Genomic DNA, 12358 nt, shown 5'->3' with positions numbered 1-12358 from the left:
TGTTAAGTGCTATAATAAAGATATGCCAGGGGTGCCTGGGTGGCTCAGTTGTTCAGGCGTCCAACTCTTTGATTTTGACTCAGGTCATAATCTCACGTTTGTTGAGTTTAAGCCCAGCACAGGGCTCCACACTGATAGCTCGGAGCCTACTTGGGATCCTCTCTCTCCCTCTCTCTCTGCCCCTCCCCTGCTTGTGCTCTCTCTCAAAATAAAAACTTAAATAATCATAATCATAACAAAAATATGTTCAGATTGTTCTGCTGGAAACACAAAGGAAATCCAAAGATATTGTACTATCATTGTTTGTTTGACCCTCCATCAACAGTTCAGATAAGCTCCTTGAGTTCAGGAATCCTGATTTATCTCACAAACTCATGTTCAGTACTTTTGTGGAGGTGGTCTGTAGAAATATAGCAAAATGCACTTGAGTATCTTACACACACACGTTTTCCCCTCAAAAGTAGCGTTATTTTTGGTAAAGAGAATAAGGGCTTAACTAATGTTATTAGGGAACAAGGTAGGTGTGGCAGGATATAAGCTCCTATCTTTTCTGTGTTGGGTTATTTCCCTCCTACTTTAAAAATCCTAGTCATTTTTTGGGGCGCCTGGGTGGCGCAGTCGGTTAAGCGTCCGACTTCAGCCAGGTCACGATCTCGCGGTCCGTGAGTTCCAGCCCCGCGTCAGGCTCTGGGCTGATGGCTCAGAGCCTGGAGCCTGTTTCTGATTCTGTGTCTCCCTCTCTCTCTGCCCCTCCCCCGTTCATGCTCTGTCTCTCTCTGTCCCAAAAATAAATAAACGTTGAAAAAAAAAAAATCCTAGTCATTTTCTAAGGCTTATGTTCTCCAGGCCATCTAGATAGTTACCAGCTAATTTCAGTTGTCATCCCTGCCTGAAGCATATGACACCTTTAAGAATTGGGACTTCCTTTTCATCTTTGGAGCACTTCTGTCATCTATTACAGTGCGTACTTCTCTCAGTGTAATAAGTAAATGTCAGTACCGCCCCACCCCCCAAACTCAGGTCAGGAACTGTTTTTGTTTATCTCTGAACAAGCAGTCGGTGCTCTACGGATTGCATGGAACAGAGTTGACCTTCAATAATATTTGTCAAATGGGGGTGCCTGAGTGGCTCAGTTCTTTAAACATCCAACTTTGGCTCAGGTCTTACCTAACAGCTTATAGGTTCGAGCCCCACATCTTGCTCTGTGCTGACAGCTCAGAGCCTGGAGCCTGCTTCAGATTCTGTGTCTCCCTCTCTCTCTGTCCCTTCCCCGCTCACACTCTGTCTCTCCCTCTCAAAAATAAACATGAAAAAAATTAATAAAAAATAATATTTGTTAAATGGATGAATACTCACCAGTTCTGGTTGTCTAAGAAACTTCATATAATTAAATGAAGTGTATTCAGAGATAAATCATATACTCATAGTAACTCATAACAAAAGTTGGGTTTCCTCTTACCACTTCATTTTTTGTTGTTGTTGTTGTTTGTTTTTTGTTTTTTTTTTTTTTACCTCTTCATTTTGTTCCTGAATTTCTAGCTAGTTAGAAAATCTGGGAATGGGAGAAGGATATTTTTCTTAATTTCTAAAAGGGTGGCCCTTTAACACGCTAACCACCAGGGCCTCAACAATAAGCAAAAAGTGCAATTGCTCAGAGCCCACTCCTGTCAGGGTGCTTATTACGGTCACGTGCAAATTAGGACAAGGACAACATAGGGCTTTGATTTGTTTTTTTCTCACTTCATTATTTTTATCTGACTTCAAAAGTCCACTTTCTATTCTTGAGTTCTCTCAAGTTCTAGATCTTTATTTTTAACTGATTACTGGATATTTCCCTCTATCCCACCTCCACCCTCATAAAACCTGATGAGTATTTACTTTTTCCATCTTGGTTTCCTATTCTCAAGTCATTCCCATCATTCAGTGTCCAGCTCAAAGGTCACCTCTTCCAATGCTGCTCCAGGCAATCATTCTCTTTGCAGTTCTCGTATGGCATTCAACATATCCTCCCAAAACTTTTGCATCCCTGCGCACAATCTCCAGTGAAAGCACTTGAAGTTCCTGAACAATCATGCTCTCCCCCATTTTCATGCTTTTGCAAGTTCTGCACCAAGCTAGAATGTCCTATTCCCATTCTTGTATTCCTACACCACAGAAGTTACAATACTGTAAATGTGGAAATACACTGTTACCTGTCTTTTTCAATGGACTCTTCACACTTGTGGGAAGACACATTTAAAAAACTCACACGCTTTAAAAAATTTATACACTTTACATGTAACACGTGCTCAATAAATATGTGACAGATGGGTGGATGAATGTTTGAATCCTTATCTAGGTTTATACTTGAGAGAAATGGAAAGATAAGTCCCCACAAAAACTTGTACACAAATATTTATACCAATGTTTTTCATAATATCCCCAAAGCGGAAATGATGAAAATGCCCATCAAGTGAATGGATAAACAAAATACTGTATATCCATGCAATGATTACTATTTAATGAAAAGGAATGAAATACTGATACACATTACAACATAGATGAACCATGAAAAAATTATGCTAAGTCAAAGGAGCCAGGAACAAAATGTCACATACTGTATGATTCCATTTATATGAAATTCCAGAATAAGCATAGAGACTGAAAGCAGATTAGTGCTTGCTAGGAGTTGAGGACAGAAGGGAATGAGGAGTGACTGCTAATGGGTTCAGGATTTCTCCTGGAGTCATGAAATAGTTTACAATTAGCTGGTGCTTATAGCTGCACAACTCTGTGAATATACTAAAACCATGCAACTGTATACTTTTAAAGGGTAAATTTAATACTACATGAGTTATTTCTCAATAAAACTATTATTGGTGGGACGTGCCTGGGTGGCTCAGTTGGTTAACGGTCTGACAGCTCAGAGCCTGCAGCGCGCTTTGGATTCTGTGTGTCTCTCTCTGTCCCACCCTCACTCGTGCTCTCTCTCTCTCTCTCAAAAAAAAATACGGATTACAAAAATTAAAAAATATAAAGCCATTATTGGAAAACGAACACAATAATGAGAATGTTCTATCTGCTCCAGATTTTTATTTATTTTATTAAAAAAAATTTTTTTTAACGTTTATTTATTTTTGAGACAGAGAGAGACAGAGCATGAACGGGGGAGGGGCAGAGAGAGGGAGACACAGAATCTGAAACAGGCTCCAGGCTCTGAGCTGTCAGCAGAGAGCCCGATACGGGGCTCGAACTCACGGACTGCGAGATCGTGACCTGAGTCGAAGTCGGCCGCTTCGCCTGGGTGGCAACTGAGCCACCCAGGCGCCCCTGCTCCAGATTTTTAATCAGGGGATTAATCTTTGAAGTCACAACACAACTCTGCTGCCTAGAACTTTCTTATCCTCCATTTTAATCAATTATACAATCATACAAATGTTGGAACATTTAAAAGATCTTTCTCAATTAACCCCTTCCTCACCTTATAGATAAGAAAACTGAGCTCCAAGAAGGACAAATGACTTAAACAAGGTTATGTAACTGGTAGTGGTGCCAGGGAGACCTCGCTCTCAGTCCAATCACATGTCTTTTTTTCTTAGTTGAATTGACATCTTCCTTCCTGAAACTCCCAGTTTTTTTTTTTATTTAAAGAACAAAAATACATTAAAAAGAAGATCCATTTATCTTTCACATTAAGTCCTATAACTATTACTAGATTGTAAGAAATGTTTTTAAAAGGCTAAAAAATATAAACAACTGCATCTTTCTGTTTCTTAGTGAAAAAGATAATTATTAGTATTTAAAGGTTTTACTCCTCAAAAATAATACTACATGAGAATTCATAGTAATAGAGATAGCAACAAAGACCATTCCTTCCCCCAGGAAATGGAAATAGACACTTAGTCAAAATACTACATATCTGGAAACTTGCATCTGATCCTTCAGAGAGAGGTCAAATGTAATCCACAAGAAAATGTCTTTCAGAATATCATATTCTGAAGTTCCCTCTTGGGATCCATTTTTTGTGGTCTTTGTCATAGCCAATGGCAGATATAGGTACAATAAGGTAAATTTTTATGTACTTATTCACTCAGGAGATTTTCTATGACAGTGAAATTTCCTTTGAAGTTCATATTTGTTCTTTTCACAACAAGCAGGACCTTTAAAAAAATTTTTTTTAAACATTAAAAATTGTTAATGTTTATTTATTTTTGAGGGAGAGAGAGAGAGAGAGAGAGAGCGAGCAGGGGAGGGGCAGAGAGAGGAGGAGACACAGAATCTGAAGCAGGCTCCAGGCTCCAAGCTGTCAATATAGAGCCTGACGTGGGGCTCAAACCCACGAACTGTGAGATCATGACCTGAGCCAAGTTGGACTCTTAACCAACTGAGCCACCAAGGCACCCCCAAGCAGGGCCTTTTAAATAGAAGAATATTTCATTTGTTTCCACACATAAAACAAAACCAAAACCAAAATATACTAAGTTCCACTGATGATATATATATACACACACATATATATATATATATTTTTTGCATTTTTAATGCATTATTCAGTGTTGACCTTCAAAAGCTCATTGTACAAAACATCATCATACAACTTACAGCCAGAGGGTTAACTCAGTGATTGTGTAGTGTACCATTTCCCCAACTGGCGTCCACATGTAGGCTGAGGATGGCACTTTTGAAAGGGAGTGTGGGGAGCTAAGGACGCAGAATTGGAGGAGAAAGATGGCCATAATGACAGACACTGCTACACACTCAATTTAATTTAGGAAATTCTGGGCCCGCATAAACAGGCTTATGCCAGGATTTCTCAGAGCTTCTAACATGCTAGTGTTTACTATGACTATATCGACCATACAAACTAGTTTGCTCGGACAGCTCCAGTTTGGAACTGCTGTTGATTGATGTTTCAGCATCAATAGCACTGTCTTTCATTTCTGCCATCCTACCTATGGTTCTTTCAGTCGGGGAGTGTGAATACAGTGCAAAGATTTTCTTCAACTTATATGACCAAGGAAATACCTGTATCTACATTCCTATATCCATCTCTTAGAACAAGTGCACAGAACACACAGTTCAGGAAAAGCTGATCCACTCATTCTCATTTGATAGGCTGAGGGAACTAGGGACAGAGAATTGAAGAGACTCAGCTACAGAACGGCAGGATGGAGCTAAAGCCTAGACTGCCTGGCCCCTTTCTCTGATACACTTTCCTACATCACAGGTTGCTATACCAGAACACTCTTAACATGAAGTTTAAATGTCCCATTATTAGATAGCAAGTATTATATATTTTCTCCTAATACAAAAGCAAGTCACCCAATTTCACATGTTAATTTTTTTTTTAATCGTAACTATAGAATGAACCAAAGGTGCAGCCAATGAGAAAACAGTACCTCGTAGTCAACTCTCCAAGCCTGTAAGCCAAGTTCACTTATTTCCTATTCTCTGCTTTCCCTCCACTGACTCTGGCAAATATGAGGTGACCGATTTCTTCATATCTTCAAAGATTCACTGGTCTCATAGGTGTGTCTATGGGGGATAATTTTATCAACTACCAGACTTGCCGGTACAAAGTACTCTGTATAATGTTTTAATCCTATTTATGGTCCCAAGTGTGCTCTAACTAAGGATACTACTTTCTTGGGCCATTTGGTACCTATGACAACTCTAAAGAGTTTAAAATTACAACAAAATCCCTTTATTTTTTCTCAGTCTCTACTTGCTTACTAACAAAAGCTATCTTCTGATTCTGGTTGCGCCACAAGATAGGGCCTTAAGTGAAAATCATGCAAAGAATTCTATCTTTAAAAATCAGTTATTCACACTTTGGGTCACACATGGCCACTGCTATTTCTAGCTAACTGTTATATATTGTAGGTAACTTAGGTACTTGTTTTAGAGAAGAGGAAGTGAATGATTGTATAAACTTTAAAAATAAAGTTATTTCTTATTAGCTAAGAAGTATAAATTTTCTGCAGGGAGAAGTAAATAAAAAATACTAGTTAAAATGAGGTTTAAACTCAGGAAATTCATTTCACTTCTATACAGTATATCATTTTGGTCATTATCAAGAAAAGGGAGTTAATATTAATCTTAGACAAGATAACTAATCAAACAGATGAAAAGAAAATCATAAGGTGATTAAGGCAGGACAGCATTTCCAGAGAGAATCTATTCTTGGATGTGTGGGTGGAGACAGGAGGTTACGGGGCAAAACAGCCTTTTCTCATAACCAGATTGGAAGTTGTGATGCAGTGTGGAGCTTTGACTTTTGGGACAGCACTCTCTTCTATGATGAAGAAAAGGATTGCCTACAACCATTTACCACCTGAAGTAATGAACTTACTCACATCTAACTACTGTACTCAGAACCACCTTTAAAAAAAAAAAAAGAATACAGATATTGATCACATCAAACGTTTTCATTGAGAAGTTGACACAGACACCCATATAGTTTATCATGGATGGTCTCAGAAGCTTTCCTGGGTGTGAGAAACAGAACTACAGGCCTTTTTGTATAAGTTCCTGTATATCTTGTCCATGCTGTTCTCAAAGAGGGGTCGGTGGGATTTTCCTTTATAAGACGCTGCCCTGTTGGACCAGTATTCACCGTCATCCAAATGGAGAGTGTCATGTGGCCGCTGAAATGAGCTATAAAAAGGATATAAAGTATTAAAACTGGTGAAACGCAATGAGAGGTAGTATTATATAAATCAAATATTTACTGAGTACTTTACAGGTGTGTGATACTCTGGGCTATGAGAAATAAAAGACAATAAGGTCTGTGGCTTCAAAGAGTGACCTATTTGTATGAAACTATTACAATACAATAAAATGAAAATTGTGCATAAGAGACAGAGTTGCAAAGAATTCAGAGGAGAGAGATAGGTGTGGTGTGGTAAAAGTAGAGTGCAGATACTGTGGTGTGGCCAGTCATGAGAGCACCTGGCCTCTAAAGTCAGGCACACCTAAAACTGAGGAACAGCTCAATCCTTTATAAGCTGGGGGACCTTGGGCAATTTATTTAATCATCCAGAGTCTAGGCTTCCTTTATTTTTGCAGTATTCGTTTAAAAATCAAAGATAACATGTGCAAAGTGCATAGTACAGCACTTACTTTGCACATGGAAGTTATTAAGTATGAGGCTCTAAACTTCTAGGTACTTTATAGATATTTATCTAACAATCTTAGGAAATGCTGAAGTTGGTAACTGTGGAAACTAAGATTCAGTGAAGTCCAGTTACTTGCCTGTGACCACTCAGCTAGTAACTGGCAAAACAGAAAGGAATATCATGTCTGTGGCCCTATGGCCCCTTCCACTATGGCATACTGCTACTGTCTTCAAGGAGGAGTAGAAAATTACCCTAAATATGAACCATTTTTGGAAAATGGAAAACAAGGTGGAAGAGTAGGTATTTGAAGTGATAAGGATCCAATCTTGAGGGTCTTGAAGAAAAAAGAATAGATAGGAAGCTATGAAATAGACCAGGACTAGGCTAGTTTTAATAAGAATAGAGAAGAAAAAGCCACTGTTTTCGAAGGTTTGATAGTGCTTTTTAAAACATACCAAAGTTACAATTTTACTATCATAAACATTAAGTTCTGGGCTTAACATATTATTTGCTAGGAATAAAATGCTGACTTTTTCAAGGACTGAGTTTATTTTTTAATAAACAATTTACCTACTTCAATAAATTAATTAATTGTTATAGATAAGACTCTCAGGCACGTTAGAGATTGTGACATTTGTGTCATATAAAACTGTATGTTCTGGGGTGCCTGAACTGGGGCTCAGTCAGTTAAGCGTCTGACTTCGGCTCAGGTCATGATTTCATGTTTCATGAGTTCGAGCCCCGCGTCAGGCTCTGTGTTGACAGCTCAGAGCCTGGAGCCTGCTTCAGATTTCGTGTCTCCCTCTCTCTCTGCCCCTCCCGAACTCATGCTCACTCTCTTTCTCTCTCAAAAATAAATAAGACATTTTAAAAAATAAAAAAAAAATTTAAAAACCTCTATGTTCTGGTTATTAAATGCCACAGATATATTTTCTTCATAGATTTGGAACCTCACTTCAAACAATTTCTTCCTTGACTTAACAGTCCAATGATGTTACTTCTATTGTCAACTGTGAAACAGGAACTCTTAGGGCTATATATCTACAAAAAGAATTGGCTATTCTACCTGAATAGCACCAGGTTCTAACACCTGAACACAAAGTGACCACAAAAAAAGGCATGGAGTAACCGGGTTATCATTTTTGGAACTTGACATGGTGTCAGTGAGGATGTAAAGTCATGAGAACATTTACACACTTACTTTGGAAGAGTTTGGCATGACCCGATAAGGTTGAATATGCAACTTCAAGCCAGTAATACCACTCCTGGCTACCCCAGTGAAATTCTTGCACATGTGTACCATGAGACATGTGCAAACTTGTTCATAACAACACTCTTTGCAACAAAGCTAAGAACTGGAAGCAACCTTAAATACCCATCTACATTAGAACACATGTGCATACCATGGTATATGCATACAATGGTACAGTATGCAGCAGAGAAAATAGGGAAAATTAATGATCTATAGCTACACGCATCAGTTGGGATGAAACTGAAAAACCAACTGAGTGGGGGAAAAAAGCAAATTTCAAACAATTACAGTTGTACTTGCATTTATATAAAGTTTAAAACAAGAAAAATTAAACAACTTATTGCCTAAGGATAGATTCATGTGTGGTATAACTACAAAGGAAAAAAAAGAAGGATTAACAGAAAAGCTACACTAAGAGTTATCTCCATGGAAAGAGAAGCAATTGGTTGGGAGCATAAGGTGGCCTGGTAGGTATGGATTGTGTTCTATAAAGCTGGATGGTGAGTAAATGGGTATTCATTTATTATCATTACTATTATTATTTATGATGCACAAACCTTAAATATATTTCTCGGTTACAGTTACTATACAAGTTCTTAAAAATTCACTTCTGTGAACCATGACAATAGGTTTCTCTACTTCCTGATGGCTTTGCTAAAATGAAATTCCACCTCATATCTCCTAGTAACATTTACTAGGTCTTGTGAAACTTTCTTTATACTTGGTGTAAAAAATTTCATGCTGGAAAATTTTGAAAGTGATATAGTCTCTGGGATAACAAAGGCATTTTAAAACATGATTATGGTTACTTCTATCTTGTCCATTCAGTTAATGAGGGGTAATTAAGACAATTTTTAATAATGTCAGTATAATATTTAAAATTTTTCAGAAGGCTTTAGCCAAGTCTTAGTGCTATTGCTTTGATACAGAGACCACATTTCTTTCATTAGCTCTGCTCAAGAAATAGTCTACCCACTGAATACAATTTCTGATTTCATACATTTTTCACCAAGCCTAATTCCTGTTGTCACTTACAAATTATTTTTTTTTTTTTTGACAGTTTGAGTCAAGTGATAAAGAAATCAACACACAAATATGTTACTGGAAACATTTCTGCATCTCTTGTGCCTCTGCAACTGTACCTCCCAGCCTAGGCCCCCACATTTGCCTGTGTTCCCTCAGACTATGTTAGGGGTCCCACCAGGTTTTGTTCTGTTTGCTCGGTTTTTCTTTGTTGTTGTTTATTTGTTGTTTTGTTTTGCAACAAGTCATGAGCTAATTAAAATTTCACAAAATGCAGGTCTGTCCCTTATCTCCTTGTCCACAAACATCAACTTTACCACATGCTGAAGGCCAGATAATAACGTTTTTTTCCAAGCTCTACATTGTGTTTAGCAGCCAGGCTAGCTCACTACAGAAAACCCACTCAACAGAAATTTGAATTTCCGACACACACTGCTACCTGGCTCTCAGAGGGGTAAGCAGAGGTAGGACCTGCTAACTTTAAAAATCATTGTGTAGACTATTTCTGAGATTGTAGACCAAATTCCTATCCCAATCATAAATTACTATATTTAATGTTATCTGGCATATAGATCTGCAACAGCGGTGGTTCCATTAGGCAATACTTTTTTTTTTCATGTCTCAAAGTTGCCTTAAAGTATCACCTCAGTGGCTTGCAATGAATAAATAAAATTCAGAAAGCTTTTTAGAAGCAAATGTGAACCCGATAAGGGTTTGTAAAGAAGAGCTAAAGCAGCCAAAATATACATTCTAATGCTTTTTGATCTTGTAAAATTTGGCAGGGAGTTTATTTCTATTTAAAACTGCAAAATTTTCAATTTAGTAAACAATATTGTGATTGTATGGAGAGAATGTGGGAATTAGTTCAGTTTGGGAGTCTGAACTGCAAAACATACATATGAACACATAATAGGGCCTAATACGGTCCACAGGTGCAAAGAGTATCAGAATCCTAAAGATGATATTTACTTCCAGACATGAAAGCATTAGCTCTCTAATGAACTATCAACATACTGAGTCAATTCTGATTTTCCATTACTGGGTACATTAATAAGTTTAAAATGTGTAAGTGACACTAAAAAGTTTTATTATAGTAGTAGGCTTTTAAAAACTATACTTCTCTATTTTACCATGAGTATCTTCAGCATTCATTCATTCGAAGCATTTAGTGAGTTCCTACTAAACTCTAAAAAGTACTGCATTAATGCTATAGTAAAATGGTTACTTTCAAAGTAGTGATGATATTTTATTAGTGGAGTGCATTTTGTTTTTATTAACTTACTCTTGCTACTTAAGTAGAAGCCCTGTATTTAATTATGACAATACCATTAAGAAAAAAAAGACAAAAAACAACAGACCAGGATAATCCAAGAACTGGGCAGTTTCAAATCCTAAGTGTTGACAGAACCTAGTTTATATGTCAAGAACAGAAAGGTCTTAGGTAGTTTAACATGAACTAGGAGACAAAGGACATTACTAATTTTTTGCTTAGAGAAGGGTAAACTCACTTGAAACCCTGATGTTTTCTACGTCAGTATCAAATGAAGACCAAGCGTATACTATTCTACACATAGTCTTCATAAAAAGTATCTATAAGGTGATATTCACTGAAAAGAAGGTCAAAGGTAAGATGGACATGCTACCCCCAAAATATTAATTCTAAGAAATAAATGGAAGGTCATGAGAATTATAAAATTTGCCATTTATACTCAGAGAACCAGTGCTGAAAGTGACTTTAGGGGCCCCTTGGTGGCTCAGTTGGTTAAGCGTCCGACTTCTCAGGTCATGATCTCATGGCCCGTGAGTTCGAGCCCCACGCCAGGCTCTGTGTTGACAGCTCAGAGCCTGGAGCCTGCTTCGGATTCTGTGTCTCCCTCTTTCTTTGCCCCTCCCCTGCTCATGCTCTGTCTCTCTCTGTCTCTCAAAAATAAATAGACGTTAAAAAAATTAAATAAATAAAAGAAGTATACTCAAAGAAATTTATTGAAGACTAATTACTTATAGGTCACTTATTTCTCTCCATGACTAAGAATGTGTAGAAATGAGCCACTGACAACAAATAAAGTCTGTCAGCTTTCACTACTATTAATTCCTCTGTTGATTCCTTATCTAGAGATGTTATTAAATATCACGATCAAAAAATGACTTTACTTAAATAATAGTTTTAGCAATGTAACTGATCACTTTAATTAAGAACCCTATCTTAATATTTGAACTATTTTTCTAAGTTCAGCTCCTACTACACGTCAGAAACCTTGACGGCCAGTCAAAACCAAAGATAAGTAACATATCTGTGCCCTCAAGGAGCTCACATTTAATAAAAGAAAGCAAGATAAACACATAATGAAATAGTTATCATGAGAAAAATATTGCTAATTGAAATGAAATATATGAGAAGTAGTGGCAGCATAAGGAGAAAATGCCTAACAGTCTGCTGAGGTCATGAAAAATACCTCAGAAGAGAGAAAGACTTGACCTTAGTCCTAGAGAATAAGTAGGCATTCACTAGATAAAGAAGACAGAGGTTACTCCAGGCATCATATTATATAACAGAATCAAGGCATAAAACAGCCTGGAATATCATGAAATGCCAGGCATATCTGGAGAGGTAAGAATAAAGTAAGATTTAACTGTTAGAAGTAAAACAGAATTTTGTCCTAGAGGGAATAATGAGCCTATAATGGAGGGATACAGAAGGGATTTCTACTATGAGTGGGAGATTGAATCAAGATTACTCTAAAGTCTTAGCCTCAAGTATTATTTTTTCCCAACTATTATTTTTAATAATATGTGTATAGGATACAAGTGGTCTTTATTTAAACACAAAATATAGTATTTTAAACTGATATTTTAAGTCATCCCTCTAGTTTCATGAATACAGGTTAAATTCAGTATCATTATCATGTCCATAGAGAATGTCTCACTTGTTTTTATTATTCTTTTCTGAATTCCTCCCCATACTTTGAGTAAAAAGAACTAGACATAG

The 12358-nt window shown here is 37.2% G+C and overlaps 1 protein-coding gene across 1 annotated transcript in view; it reads right to left on the bottom strand.

The window, feature by feature from the left end:
• Nucleotides 1-4332: 4332 nt before the first annotated feature.
• Nucleotides 4333-12358, bottom strand: part of SPATA6 (spermatogenesis associated 6) — a 143941-nt gene continuing 135915 nt past the window's right edge. The window contains exon 13 of the mRNA XM_047085623.1: nucleotides 4333-6636. Coding sequence (XP_046941579.1) covers nucleotides 6456-6636 — 181 coding nt within the window. The 3' untranslated portion in view covers nucleotides 4333-6455. The remainder of the gene's footprint in view (nucleotides 6637-12358) is intronic.

The sequence above is a fragment of the Lynx rufus genome, unplaced genomic scaffold (genome assembly GCF_022079265.1).
Source record: "Lynx rufus isolate CCGP_SWC_20201006 ecotype Redwood Valley unplaced genomic scaffold, mLynRuf1.p SCAF_2, whole genome shotgun sequence".
NCBI classification, from domain to species: domain Eukaryota; kingdom Metazoa; phylum Chordata; class Mammalia; order Carnivora; family Felidae; genus Lynx; species Lynx rufus.
The sequence above is the reverse complement of the archived record's forward strand: the minus strand, read 5'-3'. Positions and strand labels throughout refer to the sequence as shown.